Consider the following 25,686-nt stretch of genomic DNA (forward strand, 5'->3'; position numbering starts at 1 on the left):
TCAGGTTCATAATTTATTCACAACAGCATCTCCTGCTACTCAGCACCCACGATGGAGGGGAGTGACCGGGTGCTACATTAAATCAGCAGTGAGCTCTCAAACGTGTGGGACTGAGTGGGTGGGTAGGCGGGTGGGTGGACTGAAAGGGCAGAACATTCTGCTTCAACACATCAGTTGTTTCTGCCCATTTTCGATACAGATATGTGCTGATGTTGTAAAAGAGATATTTGCTCACCCCTCGCCTCCAGGGAGAATGGCTTTGTCACTGAGGAGTTCTGGGGGATCTTCCTCATCCGATGAGCCAGCACTAGATGATTCCTCATCGCTGTCTGCCAGACAGTATGTCCGTGGCCTGGGCCTGTCACACACACAAATGCACACTTGCTGTTGCAAAGTCATGGCCTAATGACTTTGCACAGAACCATCAACAATCATAACTAATTTCCATTAAAGGTATCCATGCTGATGAAATCACAGGAAATTAATCTCCACAGATTCGCTCAAGAAAATAAATTCCAATCCAGAACAAATTGTATTGTTTCAGTGTCAATGACAGGCATCTATTCCCAAACTCACCATTCATTTGACAAATCCACAGTGGTAAGCATCCAGAGAGAGGATTAGAGTGTAAAGAGGAGGGGGGAAGAGCCAACAGAAAAAGGGTAGGAATTGTGAAAAAAACAGACGTGACAAGCTCCTAATGCAAATCTACCCAATTAACATCCAGCTCAGAGCTGTTTGTTTAGCAAAAAAAAAGCTAATCCTTCAAACATCTTATTTTGGCCCACTCACTGAGAATGTAGAGTAAGACAATAACAAAAACAAACACAGAGAAGTAAAGACAATCTGTGAAGGATCACTCTCAAAATCTTTAAGACATTTTAAAATCACTTAGTTTCATAAGCTTCATTAGGAAATTTAAAAAGCAGAAATTCACAAATGTTATTGAAAGCCTCACCACTCTTTCCCGTGCTCCCCGAGCCCCTCGCCCTCCTTTCCCAGACGCGCCAGGTTCATCTTGGTCTCTAGTGTCATGAGGAAGGAGCCCGTGTAAGAGATCTCCAGATCAAACCACAGACCTGGGCACAAAGTATCAGACAGACACAGAGGCATATTATGTTCCTATATTAAAATAGTAATTTATACCCCCATCAACACCACATTAGACACAAAAAGCTGCAGCTCATTAAATGACCAACTGTGAAGGCTATTTCTGTGAATTAACAAGAATCTCCTGCCTAGTGTCTAATTGCTGTGAGCTCCCCTGCAGAGCTGGCAGGAAGGGGACCTATCCTCTAGCAAAAAGTGAAAAGGTCAGCTCTGGGGCAGCGGTGCCTCCTCATTGGCTGAGTTCATCGGGCCTCTTCCTGTTTACACATCAAACTTCGATTCCCCTGCTGTTTGTTCAATGGATCCTGACCTCCGCAACTAATGTTGTCTATTATTCCTCTGCCTCACTCTCCCTCGTCCTCCATTTTCCACTTTTCATAAATGCATATTGATTTGTATGTGTGTGGCAGCAGTGTCAAAGAGAAGCTAAATAACAGCATTAAGTCAGACCATGTTACGTCAGTGTCTAACTGTATCTGTCTAGAATTAGACACACAGGAGGGAGACACAGTCTGAAATGCCTAATTCATATTGGAGGACAAATCAAGTGTCAACATATCTGCAACGCTGACATATGCATGTGTGTGCTTCTAAATAAAGGTGGGAGATATAACACCACTATATTATATGAGACAAGATATTGCCTTGAATCAAGGTTACTGTAATATATAGCTTACATGTTCCAGGCCTAATAGGTTAAGTATATTAAAGTGAATTTACTGAAGTGTCTGACTGTTGTAGCCCAACGCTTTTATGTACTTGGCCACATGAATGCTTTTCTCATACACTATCATCACCCAACCCTATTTTATCAAATATTACAGGAAGCCACCGATAATTATGCTCAAAACAAATGATAATTATGCTAATCATGCCCAGCTTTACTCCTACATAAGCTTGTGTGAATTTAATAGCTCATGCTGCATTTGTGACCCTGTACAATGTAAACAATCAAATCATGTCTTCCCAGTAGCAGTGTCAGGAAGTGTCAGAGTGTCACTCTCCTCATCATCATCATCATCACAAGAGCATAGAAATATCCACAAGATATGAAATTACAGAATATGTTTGGTGATATTCTATATTTTTCTTATTGTCCACAAATCCAATGAAAAGACCAAAACCAGCAAAGGACTGTTTCTACTAACATGTATTTCTGTGTAGTCAAAGCTTGATATAGCTTATTTCTCTGCTATAGAGCTCTATTGTCCAAAAATGATGAAATACATCTCAACAGGCAACATGGTTGCACTGGGTGACATGTTCCTTCTGTGCCATGAATGTGAGCACTGTAGTTAATGTTGAGTCTATCCCATATACACCATCTTGTTGCTGTAAACACTTGCAAGAGCAAATCTGCTTAAAATAGTTCCCAACAAATAGTAATGACACTCAGCCCCAATGCGCTTGGGGGGGAGTGTCACAGACAGAGCAAGGAAGTCATAAAGTATTGAGAGGAGGACTAAAACAATGACATTTTTGGTCTTTACATGGGATTCCTTGACAAGGAAACAATAAAGAATATTGCATGTTACTGCAATATTGCATTGTTATTATCAAAATACATGCACCCTATTCAGTTCATGCAGCTTTACAGCACAGCACTTCTGGAGATGCCATTCCCCCAGGACTAATTATGTGCCAGAATCAACGGATGATGCTTTGTGAGTATATATCTGTGGGTGTATAGGTTCAGACAGAACACATTAATGAGCATTGCAGACTCAGCTGTGGAAATGTGGCTGACAGGGGAATGACTCATGACTGGTTGCTACGACTGAACAGCAAAGGGTAATACCTTGTCAATGCTTTTTATTGTTATATGTGAGATAAAAGTAGACTGAACTGTCTTTGGACAAAACCGGAATATTTTAAAAATTGAACAATATAAAATGACAACCTGCTCATAAAATCAATAGAAATTATGGGAAAAAATAGGAAGCTTACACAAAATCTCATCCCTTGCTCTGCTCTCTGCTACAAAGCAACATTAATGGCTAAAACATCCCTCCTACAACCTGCACCCCCCCTTTTCCTCCTCTTCAGCTTCTCTTCTCACCCTGAACCAGTCACCTCAGTAAGAATTAATATGCCCCACATCTCTGTATTGTCTCTCTGTGTTGAACCAGTCCCTTTGCTGGGGCTCAAGGCAGGCAGCAAGCAGGGTGAGTCAGTGTCTCAGTAATGGATGAGGGGGACCCAAGACGTGAAGTTTAATTACTGTGGCTTAATAGAGCGAGGCTCACAGAGGAGAGAGGGAGAGGGGGGTTGGAGGTTGGGGTAAATGTTTTAATCCAGAGAGAGGAGAAGCAGAGCAAGGGGAAGATGGAGGAATAGTAGCAATGGTAGAGACGGAGGAGATGGATAGATTGAAAGGAAAAGAAAAGTGAGAGCATGTCTTGCTATTCTGTCAGAAATGCAAGAGGGAGCACTGATAAATAGCCTGGCTAAGAATGGAAGAAAGAGGAGAGCAGAGGAAGAAGAATACGACTGATGGCTGCAAAAATAATAAGTCTATTGGAGCAGACCACCAAGAACACCCTGTGAAAAACATGACATACCTAGTGAAGTTTCTCTTCCTACCTTGGTGGTCCACAGAGGGTTTGGAGGCATGGAGGATCTTAGGAATGGAAAAGCCCATGTCTAGCTCTGTCAAAGTCAGCTCATTCATAAAATATGGCAGCTGAAACAGACAGTTTAAAAATATTTAGGCCTCACAACTAAGACAAAAGAAGACATGAAATACAATCAACAGAGACACAAAATTGCCTCAGGGACTGATTCCACTAGAACACTACCCACCCTGATCTTACTGAGCTTCATTTGGATCTTTTTGGAGACCACATTGGCCCAGTACTTCTCTCCCAGGAAGTCCCAGAATATCCTTCCCAGAAAAGCGTTGACCCACGCCTCAGGCTCCGCAGTCTCTTCTGAACTCCTGCGTATCTGATGGACACACATACAGGTATGTACTGTAGCTTTAATTGTCAATACATAAAATTAAGCTAATAAATTAAGGTTATGTATGATAACAGGCCAAATCAAGCCTGAGATTAATCCAGATTCTTCTACTTCCATGGCCAGATTAACCTATTAGGGGGCCCCAGGGAAAAAGTTTGCTGTTGGGCACCTTTGGATCTCACCCCTTATGAGTTTATATAGGAGTATGGCTGATGTGAGTACAATATAAATGTACATAATGAAGGTCTGAAAACTAGATTTTGTAACAGGGCCCCTCTCTGTAACAGTGCCACAAGATTAAAGGTACCCTTAGGAGTTCTCTTGTAAACAAATAAAAGTTATTCTTAAATGTTCCTTGCAAAAAATTAATGACGCCCATCCATGGCTTTGCTTCTCTTGACCTGGAATGTGGATGTTTGTTGACATTGACATTGACATTGGCATTGATATTGTGCTACTAGTGGTCAAAAACTCCACAGGGTACCATTAAGTAACAATGCAGGAACTGCTTTAGTTGATATTGTGCAAATTTCCTAACATATCTGCAATTATTCAAATGTGACATGCAGTGAACCTGGAGCTTTTGGGACCCCCGGGGGTCTGAGCCTTCGGGGCAGTTGCCAGCTTTTCCCAGTTGGTTGTCTGTTTCTTTTCAGCCTTTCATGTATCCCTCTGTCTCCTACCTTTTTGGTAGCTTTGGGGCTGCTCTTGGGGCTGTGCCCCGGGCTGTCAGTGGCAGTTGGGCTTCTCTGCGGTGCTTGGGGGTTGACGTATTTGGCCATGTAGATATTATAGTCCAACAGCATCTTCTGCTTCATCCCTCCAGTAGACCCACAGGAGAGAGCAGAGGAGGTCTCTCTGTGGCGAGACTGCGGCTGAGACAGCTCATCCAAGCTTCCCCGGCTGCTGCTCCTGCTGTCAGCCTCCAGGCCTCCACCAGATTGGGTGCTGCTGCTGCGGCTGTGGGAGGGCAAGAAGGCTAAAAGTGGACATGGAGAGCAAAGGGGAGGTTAGTGTCATACAATTATGCATCAACAAGATTTTCTCATTTATGCATCATGCATCATATTTCACATACATAATGCATGCCCACAGTGTAGCTTTGGATAGTTAGCATCTATTTTGCACTCATTTCTCACAACATACTGCAACACTGTGAATCAGCGTGCTTTTATACCAGATGACACACTGCATCCTCTCTATGACTCATATTAGCACTGAAATTGTCATTTTCAACATAATTGCTATGTATATCCACAAAACAGCTTGATAATTTAAATCATCTTTCCAGTAATCCTGTTCACTGCACTTGCCACTATCACTGGATCCACACAGTGCTAGTGTTTCCCTTTGAATTGGGCCTTATCCTTGCAGGCCTATATCCCACAGTGGAGACCATGCTATAATATGCTGCTTCTCTGTGCATGTAATCCTGCTGACCCATTCACACTCATCTGTTCGCTCAGTTGAGGGGATTGGCAGTCCCTAAGCTGGGGCTTATGCACAGATCTGATGGCTGTGCAGTTACATACTCAAGAGAATGGCTATTCTGACTGCGGGCAGTGATGTGTGTCTGTGCAAATATGTGTTTGATAAGGGTGAGCTAGATGGATAAACCCGTATACTGTACGTGTGTGTGTTTGCATCTTGGTGTGTTAAACTCACCACTCTTGCAGATGCCAGGCAGACTGCCACCTCTCCCTTCTGATTTCATTCGGGACGCGAGCAGAAATCTCCGGAACCACTCCTCCTTTTCCCGACCCGTCCTCCCAAATAGGTAGATTGTCAGATCCCCTCCTCCAGAAGCTGGTCTTTTGGGCTCCTCAACTGATCCAGATCCTTCAACTTTCTCGACCTTGTCCATTCGCTCTATCTTCTCACCCAGTGCTGCTAATTTGTCCTCCCCAGCTTCCGGCCTCTCACCGGCCTTAGACATGAAGTCCTCCTGCTTGGCCAGCTCAATGCAAATGGGGTACTTCTTGTTCCAAATTCTCTTCCTAGCCAGGCTGTGGGGCACCAGGTAGATCTATAGGGGGTGGGAGTTCATATAATCAGTTGCATTTGTTGTTTTTATGGCAATTAAATGTCCATATTGAAATGAGGAAGCCCCAAAATAAAACTTGTAGAGAACATTGAGACTAGGCATATAATGTGGCAGACTTGCCCCAGGATGTGTGTGCAGCTGTGTGTGACAATAGCAGACTTTCTGAAAATATAAACCATAAGTAAAAATGCAGGCAGGAATACAAGTGGAGATGACTCGCCTATTATGTATTTATATTTTTCTACCCCAAAGCTTCATTTGTCTTTAACCAGAAATGAAAAAATATGCCATTTGTTTTGTTAGTGATGGAAGCAGCTAGCATAATGTGAGCTGCAAAGCTTGCCATTATTTCTTTCTTGCAATGGTACACACTGTTCTATTTGCATATATCACTCAAGCAGAGATGCTTCCTCCAGCCTAACAACACTGACATTGTATATTAGCATTGCTAAAATATGTGTAGCATTGTAGGTGGTGTAATGATGTGAGGGAGGTATTGGATCTTGGCTGTAAGAAGAAAAAAATCACTATTATGTGTATTCTCTTTAAAAAAAATCCAGCCTCTGTGAATGCAACTAACATCCAAGACCAACAAAACATTTTACCATCAAAACATAATGGTAAAATGGCACTTTAGGGAGTGATTTAGAGAGAAAGAGTTGCATGATGAGGACAACTATAACGACCCATTTGTTCCACAATACACTGACATGAGAAACAGCATCTTACTGTCCTGTCTTCAGATATGCAAAACCATGGAGTCAGCATACTAATACATGAAGTCAGCACACTAATACACAAGACACACAGCTGTGTGTGCAGGGTCAGTGCCCTGTGATAATCACTCCATGTTTACATACAATGTGACTGTGAAAATAAGTAGCTTTGTCACTGAACATGACCTATTAGTAAGTATACACTCAGGCAAAGGCAAATATGAGGCGACGTGTGCTTGATGTCACTATCTGTTAAAATTATAGTCAAGCACACAAATACACAGCCAAGCGAGGAGACACACACATACGCACACACACTTAACACATTAACATCACCCTCATCTCTTTCCCTGTCTCACACATTAAGTCTTATTTCACAAGCCCGCAGACAAATGCATGACAAAAATTTCAGTGTCCCTCTTTCATTTTTTGTGACCAGCGTACACCCACCGCCACCTCACCTTGCTGTCAGTCAGGTCATAGATCTTCTGGCTGACGTAGGTAATGTCGGGTTTAGGCTCATTGTGTGCGGCACGGCGGGAGATGTTGCGGTTGGGCTTGGACAGACGCAGGACGGAGCCCTCGAGACGGACGTAAACAGAGTGGGTCAGGGTGGCGTGGTACATCTCTGGGTCGTAGCTGTGGATCTCATTCATCCAGCCCTGAGAGATTGTGGGGATAGATAGGGGAAGAGATTCATTGACACTGATTCAAAATGTATTCTCATAGCACATATGCACACACGTCAGACTCCCAGTCAAATACTAAGGATTTGGGGTTATAGGTTTACTCAACTAAAGTATTTATTTAAGTAATGCATAGTTGACTTTCCACATGGTTACTGATGACTGGTTACTGTATGTGAATGTTTTGTTGTTATTTTCTAAAATTGGACATTATTCTGTCTTATGTATTGTATATTGTGACTAGGTATTACTGTGTGATCTACTGTATTCTTTTCTATCCTACATATAACATACAAAGGAAACAAGGAGAGTTAAGGAGATGAAGATGTCATTTAGGTCAAAAGAACATCTCAAATAAGTACATGAAAGACAACTGAACTTGTTTGGTCTTAAAGACATTTTGGTACTCATTTGAGATTCCTCCTCAGCTCTTTTAGACCTCCCCTCTAGTAAATACAACCAATTAGGCCTCTGGGATGAGTAGGAAAACACTTAAAAGACCAAAGCAGGTCCATTTGCCTTTAAATCACAAGTGCTGAAAACTTAGAATACAACATTTTTGTCTGCCCACACAATAAACATCACCCTTTCCAGTATTTTCAAGAAGCAGAACCAAATCCCATACCAGTATATGTCAAAATAAAGTTCTCCCTCAGATGTAGTGTGCAAACAAGTTTATACAAAAGATAAATTAGGGCACATGAAAAACTGACTTTTTGTTGATCCTCAAAGGCAGATGAAGATGAAGAGAAAGAAAAAGAAGAGATTTGTCCCCACTGTTGTTACTCTGCAGTTGTATGCTTTAGGGTTTATCATTTGTATGAGTATATCATGTTCTGCATGTCCGCAGAACTCCCCTTTCGGAACAGCTGTGCCCTCTAGCCATGAGGCTCTCCTGTTCAACAGCTTGGTACCCACTAAGGAGCACACAGATAAGCTTACATAACTCCCTCCAACTGATAAACATCTCTGCAGTTTCCATGTTTCTGCAGCACTGAGTGAGCTTAACTAAGAACAGGGGGAAAATGTAGTGGCTCTCTCATCTGATTGTTTGGTTCAAAGCCAGACTGTAGCCATCACTGGAGAAAAAGTGTAATAGAACTTCAATATGTTGTTGCTGGTCCCCATGAGTCTGTATAGAGTTTAATTCTCATCCCAACTCCTGCCTTATCAGTCCCCAAGGAGGCTATGTGAGCAAAGCCAATTCAATTGAAAACAACTGGGGAAATTTCAGTGTTTGGCCTAGTGTGTAAGGATGTTAAAATGATAAAGCAAAGAACACATAGTCCAACAGTAAGATACAAAACAAAATCTCTTAGGGGATAACAGTCTTTCCTCCTGGAATTTAGCTTCTGATTGTAAACAAACACAACTAGAATTCCCACATTTTCAGACATTTAGTATTCTGTGCACTATGTAGCCTCCTCACTTAGAAAGTGTTTTCTCCAAGGCAGTGTTAGATAAATGCAGTGCAATAGCCATACATCATGCAGATGCTATCAACTACACGTGTAAAATCTGCAAGGTTAAATCTAAAATGGGTTATCTTGATTATTGGCAGTGTAAATCAACACATAGCATGCAGCTTAAATATATAATTGTTACAACAGAGTGAGACCATTAAGGGCAGTGAAACAAGACCACATGCAAATAAACCCAATATCTTTGAGAGCCAGATCCAAAAGGCTCAAACTTGGTCATTCATGTTGTGCTTTGTCTCACCTTCAATATTCCTGGTTCTTTAATATCCAACTGGGCCACATTCCAGGGCTCTATCCTTCGCCTCCCTCTTCCTGTCCCCAGCACGGAGCGCCGAGGAGAGGACATCCAAAGGACCAGCATGGCCAACATAAACCCAGCTACTATCCCATGTACCACCGCACATACATATGGTGGCACTGGAAGGACCAAATACCAGTACACCAACTGTGTCAAGAAGATGAGGCCAGTCACAGGCACAGTCTCCAACTCTTCCTCTGCTCTCTCATCCTCCTCCATATCGAGTTCACTACACAAACCAGTGCTACCAGTAAGGGGCTGCCGGGAACTGGGGCGATCCCCATCTGGTGTCTCTGTATCAGTACATAAATCAAAGTCTTCACTGTACAGTTCACAGAAGTCCTCGTCTTCCTGTCGAGCTACCAGGGCCGACATAGAGCAACGGCCCAGAGTGAGAGATGGAGACTTGGCCAGAGTGGATGAGGAGGCCTGGGTGAGAACTGGAGTTGGTGTCAGTGATGGGAAGGAGAAAAACACAGAGTCAGGGCCTGTGCCAGTGGGGGTTTCTTCCTCTTCTTCCCCTTCTGTGCCCTCCTCCTCCTTGATACTGTAGTTGTTACCTTCTGCGTGTCCATTCACCGCTGTCACTCCACTGAGCTCTGACGCACTGGAGGACAGCAATTTGGCACGATGAGTGGCACTTCCCGCAGCTCCCGTACCAGACTCATCCCCCATGATCTTACTAAAAAGCTGGAGGGGGTCTGACATCACCTCTGACAGCCGCCGCTTGGTGTCTTCTATCTTGGCCTCCACCTCTTGAACCTTGAAGAAGGACCTTCCATCCGGAGACATGATGGGGGAGGAGGGGGCTGTTTTGGAGTCTCCACCTGTTTGACTGACGATGACGGGGCTGGAGGATAAGCGAGGCTGTGAGAACTGTTTGAAGAGCTGCATGTTACGAGGGGGATGCCGTTGGGTTGGCTGCACTTGCTGCTGCTGAGGAAGAGGATGATGGAGATGATGATGAAGAGGCCCTTCTGTATGTTCGGCCTTTGAAGTGTCCGTGGACAGAGATTTAACAAAAGATTTCATTAAGTGTCTGTGGCGTGCATGCGGTGGTGTGACAGTAGTAGGCGGAGGTGTGGTTTCTCGAGACTCAACGTCATTGGACAGGGACCGGACCAGGCTGAGGAAAGGCTTGGAGGATGACAGCGCTGCAGACTTGCAAGGGGAGGAGGAGCTGGAGCTTGTGGACGGGGGATTGGGGTTTGAGGGGCGGTCATAGGGCCAGGAGGAGCTGGCAGGAGGGGTGGAGCTCAGGTGGGAGGTGGGGATGATAGTCATGGCAGGAGAGGGCGTGTGTGGCTGAGCGTCTGAAGGCTGCACAGACAGGGTAGTGGATGAAATAGAGAGCACAGCAGCTCCAGAGGAGGTCTCCACACCAGCGGATTCAAACAGCAGCTCCTCGTCTGCCTCCAAGCCCGTGACAACAGACTGATTGTCACCCCCTGAAACATCTACACCTCCTGCACCCTCCAGCCCAGATTTAACTCCAGCAGGTCCCTCGGATACCCCATAGAGCTCCTCTTCCTCATCATCCTCCTCCTTCCCCAGAGCAGAGAAGTGGATGGTGATGGTGTCACGAGAAAGGGAGCGCTGCACCTGCAGCTTCGGTCCAGGGGCGTGTCGAGGGGGAGGAGTGTCAGCATGCTGGCCACTTCCCCTGCTGCTGCTGCCCTGACTGCTCATCACCACCCTACACAGGGCTCACAGCCTGGGAGAGACAAAGACACAGAAGCAGTACACTGTTAATAACAATAGAAACACCGGTGTGAAACACTGATGCAAGGAGGGAGGATGAGAAACACACTGCAGTGCAAATCAGCAATATGATTAAATACCCTCAGAGTTCCCCCACATGGTCCACGTGCACACTCTCTTTGCACACTCACACACACAGTACATAGGACAGAAGAGAACAGCCTCGCAGCTCTCTATTCATCCTAATGTGAGTAGACTGGACAGGTATGTCCATGCTCCCCCGATCCATTAGGCCTCATTATGCAAGGCTGTGGCTGACAGACTGAGTCGCTCTCAGGCCTGGCAGCCCTGGCCTCTCTCTGTCTTACCCGCACCCCACTCACTCACTCACCCCCACTATGGCAACATGATTAATGGGTTACTTCAGAACACATAAGCCTTGAGGAGAGGAGCCCATCAACATTTCAGCTGTATTTAACTCTAACCTCCACAAGGGGCACACTGCAGCTGACTATATATTGTGAGGTGGTAAAGGCAGAAAAAGGAGAAAAAAAGAGGAACAACAGTTAGTCCGCTACTTTAAATAGTGGAAAAATAGTAGTATAGTAGAAAATCTGTACTACTGGGTGGGTTATTGTCCACTTGGGGGCAGTGCAACAAGCTGTAAACATAACAGACACATTATCATTTCATAAAGTTGATATGGCTAATGTGTTAGCAAACAGCTATCTACTTATACATCTAGAGGACACGGAGCAACATTAGCATTCATACAGTTAGTTTATCGGAGCTTATTTGCTCAGTGCTGCTGAACCAAAACAGTAAAGTTGGGCACGGCTAGAACAAAACAATGAACTAGTCATTAAAAGTTCTGTAGAGCTGAGGGGGACGACAGAGTTGATGATCATTTAACTCATTCTTCATATAAAAATATGAATTAGTGTAACTTTAAATTGATGTGCTGAAAGTAGGTTGACACCTTTTGTTTGTGATAAACCACTTAAACTAATTTCATAAATCTCTAAATGCAAAGCTATCAATCAACAAAAATGCCTGAGAGGCAAGAATTCTTGTTTAATCATTTCACTCATTTATATTTACAGCTCCGATATTGTTCTGCTTTTTTGTTGTGTTTGTAATTTATTTATATCTGTTTACTTAATTTCTGTCAGACTGTGATTGTCATGTATTACATTATTTATGTGCTTTATCGGATCCTAAAAAATAAACATACATACTGTATATACTGTACATATAACAAGCCGTCCTTCCCCCACTGAGGCAACATAATATGCAGGACATAATCACACTACAAAGTAGCTGTTAAGCTCCAGTGATCACAAGAACAAGGAGTCCAAAGTCCCAACACAGCGGAAGTCATTCATCATGCAGTTATTTCACTGAATGAGGCCTCATGTTGTTACTGAGTTATTGTGGCTGTTTATTCGTCCACATTGCATAGAGTCCATCATCCCTGGTCAGCATTATCAAACAGACAGATGACAACAACAAGCACACATGCCCACACACACACCCCCATGCACAAGCATGCTGTTTGCACACACACACAGTCGTGTTTCCATCACTTAAGAGGACATTACATTGACTTACATTCATTTCCTGGCAGCTTATCCTAACCTTAACCATAACCACCACATGCCTAATCCTAACCCTTACCCTAACCATAATATAACCCTAAACTTACCTTAACTTTAAACCAAGTCTTCACCCAAAAGTTATGATTTACGTTAAGAAGACTTGCTTTTCGTCCCCATAAGGGAGGCAAGTCCTCACATGACTGTGTAAACAGATTAACATCTCCACAACATGAGGAATACCTGAACCACGACACACAGGTTTACTTAAATTGCTTTTGTTGTATTTACATAGACTTATATTCATTTCCAAGAGATGTACCCTCACCATAACCACTACTTGCCTAACCCTAACCCTTACCCTAACCTTAACCTAACCGTAACCTCAATCACTGACCTAAAAATCAGCATTTTACCAATGGGGGATATTGCTTTTGTCCCCAATTGCACAAGCCATCCCCAATCAATTGGTGTTATGTCTGGTGTGTGTCCCTGAAAGTAACTTAAGTCATACCCACACATACACGCACATACACACAGTCTCTGTGGCTTTTCAGGCTTTCAGCCAGTTGATAAAAATGGCCTGTAATGGAAGAGGGAGGGACGGAGGGAAACAACAGAGCAGTTAGCCTGTGTGATTGTCCACATTTCTGAGAAAGCCTCGGCACCCCTTGGGGCTCTCTGGTTGGCACTGCTTCTCCAGTGATTGTATTTGCTGGGATGGAATAACAGAGCATTTGACTTTCCCAGCCAGCCATTCATTTGGCTGTGCTACAACGGGTTTTGTGTGTCATTGTGAGTGTGTGTGTGTGTGTGTGTGTGTTTGTGTGTGTGTGTGTTGCTTCTGCCATGGCTGTGCTAGTAGCACAGCAGATCAAATAAAAACAAGAAAAAAAGGGAAGCAGAAAAAAGAGCAACAAAAAAGAAGAAAGATGAAGAGCCACGGGGGGTCTGTAGAGGCTGCAGACGACCTTTCAGAGACAAGCTTTTGAAGTGGGATTCACTTAAAGACAGCAGAATGGCAAAGATGGAGAGAGAAAATGGGAATGATGACACAGACGGGAGAAAGTGATGATAGAGGAGAGAGGAGGGAGGAGACAAAGGAGTGGGGAGACAGAGCCATGGAGATGGAATGGGTTGTTGTTGTCATCAAAGCCTGAAGGACGGATTAAAACATTGTGGAGGTCGAAAAGGGTGAGCAGAGAGGGATGGTTCCAAATTTTCCTGCGGTGCTTTTCATTTGGGTAACATATCTCCTCGCTTCCCTCACTTGCGTTTCAGCTCCTCCCGGTGAGGATGCAAGAGGATGGAGGAATTTCATTCACCAAACGGGACGTCCTCGCTCACTGCAGCGTCATTTTGAGAAGATGGCAACTACTCATGACGCACATCACCTCAACTGTCAAATATGAAGAAGTCAGCTATCACTGTGTAGAAATTATTAAACAGTTTAATCTCTAAAGTTTAAACTTAAAATTCATGTAGGCATACAAATAATTGACACTTTAAACTGCTACTTAATAATTTCTACATAGTGATAGCTGGAACGAAAACTCCTGATAACTGCTTCAATTTTTTGATTATACTTCTATAGCAGCGTCTGGCTGTCACAGAATAAGACACAAATAGACAATTTAAATCCATTAAATTGCTGAAAGAACAGAACTTATGTAAAGGAGAAATAAAAACAGCTGTAACCTGCAGAATATGTTTAAATAAAAATTGCTCATTTAGTTTGTTAAAGTCTGAAATCCTTTTCAGGCTCAGGATGATTTTATAGGAGGCATGCAGCTGTGTGACGTCATATTTTTCTGAGGTAGCTGAGACATACTTGAAACAGAAAAGAAGAAAGGAGATGCCTATTGGCTTATGAAAAAACAAAGTTACATGAGGTTTTTTATGATTGATTCATGATTCAATAATTTTTATTTTATGAATATGAAAAGCTGCTGTTGGTGCCGTCATTTCTGTTCCACAGGTAGTTTTCCTGATCTGCTGTATTACAACAGTCCGACTGTTTACTGTCCCATCAGATCAGCTGACCAATCAATGAACATATTTGATCAAAGGGGTGTTGCCGTCCGCTAAAAAACTTCAGCAGAGGATACACCTGTGGTTCCTTGCTCTAAGCTCCTCCAGGAACCTCCTCTCTCCGTTCTCCTCGTCTCCTCTGAGGTGCATTTAAAGGAGACCTATTACGCTCATTTCCAGCCCCACATTTTTATTCTGGGACTCCACTAGAGTAGCTTTGCACGATTCACAGTTCAAAAAACTACTTATATATCTTATACTGGCCTTTTATGCAGCCACTTGGTTCAGTCTCTGTTTCTAACAGGCAGTTTTAGCTCCTGTCTCTTTGAGGCCCCCTCCTGATGAGTCCACTCTGTTTTGACTGGCCAAAGGGGCAGCTGTATCAAAGTCATGTTAAGTTGCCACTGATGAAAACCCAAAATTTCCTGCTTTACTGCTTCATATTAACAGCTTTTAAATGATAAATAATGGGAGAATTTTAATGTGAAGAACTTATAGGAAATGAAACATGTTCCTCACTGAATCAGCAGAGTTTCATCAGCAGCGCTAAAAACCAGCCAACACAACAACTTATGGTGATATTTGGAGCTATTTGTTATCTATCAGTTAGAAAAAATGCATGGAGGAATAGTACAAGCAGAAACAGCCACAGTGATGATGATGTTTGATGAAGAGCTGCAGACAACCAGCAAGCTTCCAACAGGTAAATGGTGTGTGTGGAGCAGATGACCATAGAAAGAAATCCGTCACAAGCCGATGGCGGCTTTGGCTGAAAGTAGAAAAACCGTTGGAAACCAAGCATTCAGAGCAGTCTGAAGCCAGTGCTTTTTGCTCACAGGGATTACTTCTACATATGTTTACTTCATTATTTGACACTTTGGCCATGTTTAATATTAACACTGTAACATTATAAATATGACTGAAAATAAGGAAAGGCATAATAGGTCCCCTTTAAGGGACTGGAAGATCCTTGATGATGGCAGAGGGAGATCACTTTCCTGTTCCCCTCAGGACAGGGGAGAGAGGACACGAGGTAGCAGAAATTAGCTAAATGAAAAGCACCCCTGGAGTCAGGTTTTGGGAGAGCACAGCCAAAAGACAAATGAGACACAGCACCACATGTGAAATCGATGAAAAACTGTACTACTGATGGATAAATCTCACTGGAACTAAAACAATTAGTCGATTAACTGATTAGCCGACTGACAGAAAATTAACAATTTTGATAATTAAATAAAGTTAATTTAAGTCATTTTTCAAGATAAAATATACATTCTCAAAACTTTCAGCTTCTCAGATGTGTAGAGTTGATGCTCTTCTCTGTTTTGTGACACTATAAACATATTTAACGAATAAATTGAATCAATAATGAAAACAATCATTAGTTACTCACATAATGTCATGTTACATATGTTGTTGTATGTACATGCAAAGTCATATAATTAAAATTTCTGACATCTGATATTTTTTGCATGGTTTCAACATACATTTAAAACATCAATAACATACTGGAAAATGTCTACAGCTCTTCATGTTGACTAAAGTGTGACCTGTTTGCTGACACACCCACAGTTTTCCTCTCATCAATGCACCACTGCCATTAAAATTCTGTTTGTTTTAGCCACTGGATGAGGAGAGGAAAGGAGAGGAGAGGAGAGGAGTCTGGCACAGAGACAAAACTCATCCAGTTAATCAAAGCAAGCAGGGCCACTCAAATCAGCTAAAGCCAACACCCTGGGAGACGAGCGAGGAGGGGTGGGAGGTTAAAAGCAGCAGGGTAAAAGAATGATAAGGAAGAGAGAACAGATCGAGAAGACAGGGAAAAGAGGGGGCAAAAAAACACAGGAGACTAAGGGAGAAAAGGAAAAAGTTGGACAAAAAATAATAAAAAACAAACAAAAACAGGAAAAGAGCCACCAACACCAATGGCACAATTAGAAAAGTTGTCAGGAAGGGTGAGCCAAGGTTTTATTTCAGTAAGTTACAACCTCTGCTTTTAAAAAAATCACGTTTTTGTGATATACAGTGTCCAAAAAATATGTAAAATTCCTTATCCACTTACTGAAATCACGTCTCCATGTTCTGCCCCACCCCCAAAAGCCAAATCACAGAAAAGAAAAGAAAACCTTGAGAAGGAGTGGTGAAGAGGAGGGAGCCACAGAGTGGGCACTGAAGGAGAAAAGGAGATGTATTTATGGGCAACACGTTGTGCCGCCTTCAGCATATTGTGGCTCTTCTCCCAACTGACTGAACCACTGAAAACCACCAATTTACTAAAAAATGTAAGAGCCAAGAAGCTCTCTTACGTGCTAAAAAAAACAGGATTTGCTACAATTTTCTTTATTTTCTGTTCTTTTCACTGCTACTAAACCACAGCTGATATACTGGGCCTGACAGATGCTGTAGCAGATTCCATATGTGCCTAGCTTTCAGTCTTTTTTTTTTTGACAGAAACTCACCTGATCTCCCTCTCTTCTCTCTACGTTTGATGGATGGGTAGATACTTCTACACTGTCACACAACCTGACAAATATCAGGCCCTGAGGAGGCATGTGGAATGGAAGGGGTAACTGTGCATGTGTGTTCCTTCTTACCCTGTGAAGACTGTCCTTGCACAGGAGTCACACAACAACAGAGAGCAGACACTGGGGTAGATTTCATATTTAGAGATTATGGTTGTAGTTAAAATTTGGAGTTAGTGACACCTTGACAGTAAACATGAGAGGAAGATAGGCTTCTTCATATTTTGGATTTGATGAGCATCATCTGTTTTTTTCTTTACATCCCTGTCAAAGTTTTCTTTGTTTAGTTTTCTGAATAAATCCAGCAAATGTTGAATATTTCCAAATAATGCATTCTGACTTGTCATTACAGGAGATCTCAGATGGAAGTAATAATGACAAATAATGGCAGTGCAGCAATGAATAATGTTTGAAATGACGAAATGTCTGCTGTGAAAAATATCTGTTCAGCTTTAGTTTAGTACAACCCCTTTTCCTACATAAGCATTTGTGTTTTACACTGCATGAATATAATGTGAAAAGCTGTAATCTTTGTGTATGTGAGCACAGGGGATCCAGCTATGACCACTAGGTCATAGTAAATACCTGCATAAGAAGTAAAAATGATTGATTCTGAATATATTATAAATCAAGATGTTGCTGCATACAAAGTGTAACCACAGGTTGACCTAATTGAATCAATAGAGATGGCTAGGATAGAGAGACATGAGCTTCAACTTGCGTCAAAACTCATACTCCTTCTTTGAACTACAACTCAATTGACTTACACATCCCGAGGATGTCGCGAATAAATATCCATAAATCTGTTTAGAAATCATAGAAAAAAGACGCTTCAGAACTTGTCTGAGAACCATCATGTTTCTATGTTTTTTTCAGTATCAAAGTAATCCAGTGATAGCTGTCTGCGCGCCCATGGGTACACTGCAAAGAGCAACTGCTAATAACTAATTCGGCATTCTTTTAATGGTGCCAATTTGCCAACAACAAATATATAAATATTGGCTAAAAAAACAGGGCTCAAGTTGTAGCATACAGATAACTCACTAAATCCATGGCAAGGTTACACTTCCTGAACTGAGAGCATGATTATCCCCCAAATCAAAGTAAGACAAAGAACAAAGAATAATAATAGGAATGACAAAATCCATTAATGTATTATCTGTTTTTCATCTTGCACTATCAATATTTTTATGACATTACTCATACTCAGAAACTAAATTATCACTATTTGAAACCGGCCCCATGGGTAACGGTAGATAGGGGGTGTTGGGGAGCCAAAGTGCCAGACTTTGAAAACCTCTGCCATTGATGATGGAATAACAGCACGTACACTATGAGAGAGGAAGGTGATGTATGGAGTGTGAAACAGTAGAAAAGAGGGAATCAAAGGAATAAAACTGCCAAAATAAGTTAAAGGTACATTAAGACTTTCACCATCGCTTAGCACAAAATGACCACAGTATACTATATTTATGGGATTTTTTAAAGCCACGGATCAATACCAGTGACTCAACAGTTACTTCAGAAGATGGCTTTTAATATCTCACTTTCAAGCCTGTAATCGCAGTCTAGGGTCAAATCAGGATAATTGGCATCATGATATATTTTGTAGGTGCTTCTGTTTTTTCTCTGCTTGCTGTATTTGCTCAATTCTGTCCATTCCTGGCAAACTACTGAATGCTTCCTTTTAAATAACAGTGTGCTGATGTGGCTGGATGTGTCAGCAGGTGCTGATGACAGACTGACGTGACCTCTGCTGAAGGATGTGAAGTTACAACCCAGTCTCATGTCAAAATGTGTAATAGCTACATTGGTCCAAAGCACAGAACGTATTAGTTTCACAATAACGACTCTAACATTGTGAGATGCCCTTTTTTTATTGGCCTATTCTTTTCTACTGGCCTACATCCACGTCACATGACTGTCAAGTTTCTGTCTGCAAAAACAAACAAAAATGGCTGACCTTCCTTTTAATTCTCAGTGGAAAATGCAATATCTTAAGATAGTTTCCACATGAAAATGCATTTTGACAACATCACCAGCGAGAAATGTGCATTTTATTTTCATAATCTTCCTTCAGTGAATGTATATGATGTTTAGTTTGTCAGTTATTACAAAGATTTTTTAAGGATTTCTTTCGTTGCTATGGTGGTTGCTACGGACGTTGCTATCGCTGAAACCACGTAGTTAGGGCTACATGTTGTTTGAATCATTGTCTTTACGTTGTGTAGTTATCTGAGCTGTTATGTTATTTGTGTTATTTTATGTAACTGTTTGATGATGTTCTTTCAACAAAACATAGATTTTAGTGCCCTGGGCATGAAATGAAATTGAAATCCAGAAGTTGAAGCTTTTTGTTTGGCTGACCAGAGGATCCGCCGCCCGAAAGTATTTTCCTCACTGTCACTGTGTTAAAGTTTTCTTTTAATGATATCTTCAACATTTCTCAACACAAAAACACAAAAGTTTCCTTGATAACTCAACAGTATGATAGGATAATGTTAAGGCTATCAGTTTGACTTATTTCACCTTTGATTCTGGGAAATAAAGGGTTTTTTTTTGTCAGTTTTCGATTGTTTTGTTCGATCTACATTACCCACGAGCCTCATCGACCGTTACTATGGAGACAGACGGTCTGCTTTGTATTACACTATAAAACTTTTAATTACTATTATATCTGCTATTACCTTTAATTACTGAATTTATTCCAAACTGATAAAGATTTTGTTACTGTTGCTGGTGGCTGTGCAGCCCATTCACACACACACACACACACACACACACACACAAACACACACACGCACACACACTCACACACGCACGCACACACACACACACACACACACACACACGCACACACGCACACAATACGTTGGATGATGTGGCTCACGGAAGGGCATTGTGTTGTGGGCAGTCTTGACGCGTTCAACTCCGGTTTTGGCTAAAATATCTGAAATAGGCCAACATCTTTATTTTTTCTTAACATAGATCATCTAGATGCAGTGTAATTACTAGGTCTGCTGTAGTAGATACTTGATTTATTCTGTACTAGATATTTCATATATTCAATAGACATATCTTTTCACGACCATATTTACAACCCTACTTTGCAAACCAGAAGAACTACGACTGTATTGCTGATTTGCATCAAGCTACATGGTGCAGCTATAGGGATTTATAGTTTTTTTTCCTAGAATTGAAAATTGTAAATACTGAATTGAGAATAAACTGAGGAGATTTTAAAGGGATGGTAAACACATTTGTGTAACTAATTGTTCAATGGGTGAAAATTAATTTTAACCATATTTTACTCATATCTGACAGCATCCCCAGTTGTTGACTATACTCACATGAAAGCTGAGGTCAAGATCTCTCTATAACAGTTGGTTCCATGTCTGAAGCCCCTTTTGTTGCTGAATTATGAGCCTTCAAACACGCACTGAGGTCAAGGTTCAAAGGTCAATATTTCAAAGCAGGAGCCATGTCGAATCTTACACTGACATATGTTACTCTCCAGTTTGAGGCCTTCCCAATGATGTATTTGGTTTAGCTCCATGACAAAATTTTCCGGTCTCATTCCCAGGTTGTCAAATACCGATGCATGCATAGGTTACTATTTACACAACCCTGGAAATTTTTTTGTATCTTTATGATTCTTGGTTTTGGGATTTCATGTCAGCATGACATACAGTCAATCTGTTTTATTAGCTAATTAGCAAGCATACAAAGGATGTGTCTGGCGTTTGCTCCCAGAAACGCAACACAGGAGAATAAAAATAGACAAAAGTAAGGTAAGAATAATAATAATGAAATAAAGTGATATTAATGTTAAATTGAAATTTTAAAATCTATTTACAGAATGGAAGAGTAATAATAATAAAAGCAAAAATTAGATGTGACATGTGCATAAATAAATAAATTATGTAACAGTGGAGGTTGAATGCAGTTTGATGAAATATATGAAAGTGACAAGTGCACGGATTAAATGAAGGATGTGAAATGTAAAGTCCAGTTTGATAACACTGTCTTCATCTCGTTTATATGGTCATGGTATCACACACACACACACACACACACACACACAACACACAACACACAACACACAAGGTCAAGAGGGAAGTCTGACCTTAAGATTTTAGAGACATTCAATCTCCTTCTGCAACATAAACTGCACTGACACACATGGCACAGCCATGGATCATGGTGCTAAAAATGTTGGGAGTGCTTTATTGGATGACGTAACCCAATATTAATAGAGGAAGACTATGTTTTAAGAAAGATGATTTCATATTAAATATCCTCAGCCACACATTCTTGGAAATATAAAATTAAATGAGCAACTTCTCGTTGTACAATCACAGGCTATAAGACACCTTTTGTTAACAGAGATAGTGGCGTTTGGATTCAGGCAGCAGCAATTTGAAATGGAATGAAGCCCACCAACGGCAGACAAGCCAAAACAGTAATCAAATGCGCCAAGTCCGCCCACAACACAATGCTCTTCTGTAGCCCTACATTATCAAAAACTGACAAACAAAACCTTTATTCCTCAGATCGAAGGAGAAATTATTAAAACTGATGGCTTTAACATTAACCTATCGTATTGTTGAGTTATCAAGGAAACTTTGTTGTTTTTGTGTTGAAAAATGTTAAAGATATTATTCAAGAAAACCTTAACATGGTGACAGTGAGGAAAATACTTCCAGGCGGGTCCTCTGATCAGCCAATCACAAAGCTTCAAATTCTGGATTTCAAATTTATTTCATGCCCGGGGCGCACTAAAATCTACATTTTTTATTAAAAGAACATCATCAAACAGTTAGATAATAATAAAATAAATAAATAATGAATAAATAATACAAATAACAGTTCAGATAACTACACAACATAAAGACAATGATTCAAACAACATGCAACTACGTGGTGTCAGCAATAGCAACGCCCATAGCAACCACCATAGCAATGATAGAATGCCTGAAAGAATCTTCATAATAACTGACAAAATAATCATATACATTCATTGAATGAAGATTATGAAAATAAAATGAACATTCCTCGCTAGAAATATTATCAAAATGCATCTTGATACAGAAACTATCTTAAAATATTGCATTTTCCACTGAGAATAAAAGAAATAACATTTTAGTTTTCAGACAGTAACTTGTCATGTGACGTGGACGCAGGCTAATGAAAAAAGAACAGGCCAAAAAAACAAAACAAAATGTGGGCATATCACAATGTTAGAGCCATTTGAAAGTAATACATTTTGCGCCATAGACCAACATAGCTATTACAAATTTTGACGTGAGACTGGGTTGGAAGTTAGCATGCCACATTTACACGCAGGTAACTTTCCTTGTAAGATCAAATAGAGAAGTAAAAGGAGGAATATAAATGAAGGCTGGCATCAGGAGTATGGTGAGCAGAGGACAAATGCATGTGAAAAATGGGGCAGGAGGAAAACAGAGAGGAAGTAAAGAAGGAAGTCGGCGAGGTAAAAAGGGAGAGTGGGAAGTGACAGTGGGAAGATAGATCTGTTGAGACAGAGGGATCGGAGATGAACACAGGATGCACATAGAGAGAGAGAGGCCGACGGGGCAGTCGATTGTCACTAACTGCCCAGAGACACGAACGCACATGCACAGAAGCTTGAATTTTCTCACTAACAAGTGCACACACTAACAACAAATTAGCTCCTTGGTCACATGATGCATATGGATGTGAACAAACACAGAAAAAGGGTGGACAGAGGGAGTCAGGTAATGAGCAGAGAGCACCTAAAACAGGTACAAAGAGAAAAAGACACAAAGATTGAAGATGTTTTGTACCCCCAGCACACTACAGGCCACAGTCACATAACAGCAGAGAGCTTGTAAACACACCACAAGCCTTTTTTCATGCTCCACTGCTCTCTCCAGGGAACACAGGTCCCAGTGATCATCAGCAACCCTGGTAACACCCCACACATACAGTACAGTACTGTGCACATAATTATATGTGTATATATTGTGCACTTATATGAAGGAATTCAACCTAGGAAGTAAGTCAGGGGAGAGACTGGATAAAAAAAGTAGAGAAATGACAAGCGGAGACTATGTTTCTTCAAAATCTGCTGAAAGAAGACATAAATAGATAAGCGGCACTTGAAAGAAGCGCTAAACATGAATGAGGAGTTGTCAGGTTCATGGTCACCACATCATTTCTACAAGGACATGAACTACACCCTCTTTTACTTACCAGAACATTCAAGGAAACTCTGCCCTGACTCCGATAGTGAGGAAGCAACACAAGCACAGTTCTTAAAATAGCTCCGGGGGCTGTGGAGGTGTTAGTCCCATAACACCGGGCCGGCCACTTAAAGCACTCGCCAGAGGACAGATAGATGGGGGAATAAAGGGATGTACATTGGAGAAAAGAAAGAGGAAAAGGAAAGGACAGAGCCTCAAGGGAGGTGACTGACTTCTCAGGAAAACATGAAAAGGTGACACAAAGTGCAAAAGTTTTGAGCATGACTGCCACACAAGAGCCAGTGCACATTAGGCTTTGCCCATTACCACTACAAGACATTTTTGACTCCAGTTGCATTTTTATGATTATTTTCGATCTTGATTAATCTGCCAATCACTATCAAAATAGCAAAAATGTCAATCAGAAATTCCCAAATCCCAAGTTGACTTTTTTTTAAATTGGTTGTTTTGTCCGACAAACAATCTGAAATCCAAAGACATTCATTTTACTATCATAGAAGACAAAAAAGCCAGCAAATAAGAGAAGCTGGAACCAGTGATTTTTTTTTTTTACATTTTTTAAATCAACTAATTATGTCAGCTATATTTAATATCATTCATTGTAAAAGTCAAACTCAGTTTTAGAAAGAAGCGTGCAATGTTTCCTCCAGAATTTCTTAAAAATCAAAAATCCTACTGCAGCACACCTATTGAATGTTAGAAATTCATTGACCATGAATCTCTATCATTAAAAATCTTTGAAAATTTCATAAAAAATTAAAACAGTCATACAAAAAAATAAAGATAAGTTCATAGCGGTTGTTACAGTGTTTTAATGTAGCTGTGTCAGTAGAGGAATTCCATCATGTTGACCGTGAATAACACTGAATGCCTCTTATTCAATATTAAGGTGCGATGTGTCAATATGCCTGTTGGACCAATATGCTTGCGACACAGTAATAGACATGCACTCAAACCTCCAAATACCCACAACATGTACACGTGAGCTTGAGCTAGCTATCCTGCAGTATGATGAGCTCCAGCAGCATGACAGGAAACACTAAGCAGCAGTTTTGTGGTGAGAATAACTGCTCTGAATCATGCAGTCCTCTGTTAAAGAAAGGAGGAAAGAGAATAAAACAACAATAAAACAACATCCATAGAGATGAAGAGCACTCACGCAGCTGCGCTGGATCAAACCGGTTTTCTTCACCTCTCTCTCTCTCTCTCTCTCTCTCACTCTCTCTCTCTCTCTAACCCAGAATCCACCGTCAACACATCAAACATCAAACCTTGCCATGCAGATGATCGGGTGGTTGCCATGCCAACAGTGAAGCTTTCATCTTATTCTGCACTTATCCCAGCGTCCTTTTGTTTGTCAGGGCAGCTCCTCCTCACTGTATAACCTTGGTCTCCTAGGAGTGTGTGGTGTATTTGTTACCACAAGATCTGCAGTGAATTGTTCTCATCGTGTGTGTTTGTGTAGGATGTGTGGGTGATAAACCAAAGCACAAAAAGGAGTGGAGAAAGCTTACATCTACCCCTTTGAGATGAGTGAAAGGCATGGAGAAAGTGTGTCTGTTTGTGCATCATGAAGCTGTATTGGGGAACACCTTTTCAAAAGATGCAAGAGTACCTGATCTAATTATGGTTGTCAACATCACTTTCCTGACAACTTCAGCTCTTGACTCAGACCTTCTCTGTGAGCGTTGAGATAAAAATATGCTCGTTTTCATCGTTAAAAGCCGCTGATTTGCAACCATTTGGGTTTTTACACTTCACCTCAACAAATAACGGATTTTCTTCGGATATCGATGTCTGGTGCCGCCTAACCCGATTTGACAGTTTAGAGATCAAAAGGTGGATAAACACAGAATCCTGACTGAACACACACAGGCATCCAAATATATTAAGCAATTTATAATCTGTGTAAAAGCTGCTTGACAGCCCGCAAACAGCCGGAGGGTCTGGTATTAGTCATAATCCACCCAATTACATGAAGAATGGCGGGATGCAAGGATGGAGAGCAGGATGGGGGGGCTGAGACAGAGAAAGACAAGAAAAATATACAAAGAAATAATTATATTATATTATATTTTTTCCTTATTGACATATTTTTATGCCTTTGTCTAGAAAGACCAGAAATAAGTGGATCATATTATTTGTAGTAGTGCTGTTTTGCAGAATTGTGAGAGTGCAGTGAATACAGTGTCTGGTTATCAGGTTTATACGCAATCTCTGATTAGTAATGAAAACCGTAAAAGGAAGACAGAATGTGAAAATGAGGACAAGGAGATAATATGTGGCTAATAAA

The 25,686-nt window shown here is 41.3% G+C and overlaps 1 protein-coding gene across 4 annotated transcripts in view; it reads right to left on the reverse strand.

Moving 5' to 3' along the window:
- Window positions 1-25,686, reverse strand: part of tex2 (testis expressed 2) — a 35,297-nt gene that overhangs the window by 3,567 nt on the left and 6,044 nt on the right. For 3 of the 4 annotated variants that reach the window (XM_042391910.1, XM_042391909.1, XM_042391908.1), the window contains 8 exons: window positions 9,240-11,010; window positions 7,293-7,493; window positions 5,737-6,097; window positions 4,755-5,050; window positions 3,913-4,056; window positions 3,694-3,793; window positions 959-1,079; window positions 236-358 (listed from right to left, as the gene is read on the reverse strand). In XM_042391910.1, the coding sequence (XP_042247844.1) occupies window positions 236-358; window positions 959-1,079; window positions 3,694-3,793; window positions 3,913-4,056; window positions 4,755-5,050; window positions 5,737-6,097; window positions 7,293-7,493; window positions 9,240-10,985 (3,092 nt within the window). In that variant the 5' untranslated portion in view covers window positions 10,986-11,010. The remainder of the gene's footprint in view (window positions 1-235; window positions 359-958; window positions 1,080-3,693; window positions 3,794-3,912; window positions 4,057-4,754; window positions 5,051-5,736; window positions 6,098-7,292; window positions 7,494-9,239; window positions 11,011-25,686) is intronic. The other variant, XM_042391911.1, reaches the window with a different exon arrangement.

Source organism: Thunnus maccoyii, chromosome 18, assembly GCF_910596095.1.
Source record: "Thunnus maccoyii chromosome 18, fThuMac1.1, whole genome shotgun sequence".
NCBI classification, from domain to species: Eukaryota; Metazoa; Chordata; class Actinopteri; order Scombriformes; family Scombridae; genus Thunnus; species Thunnus maccoyii.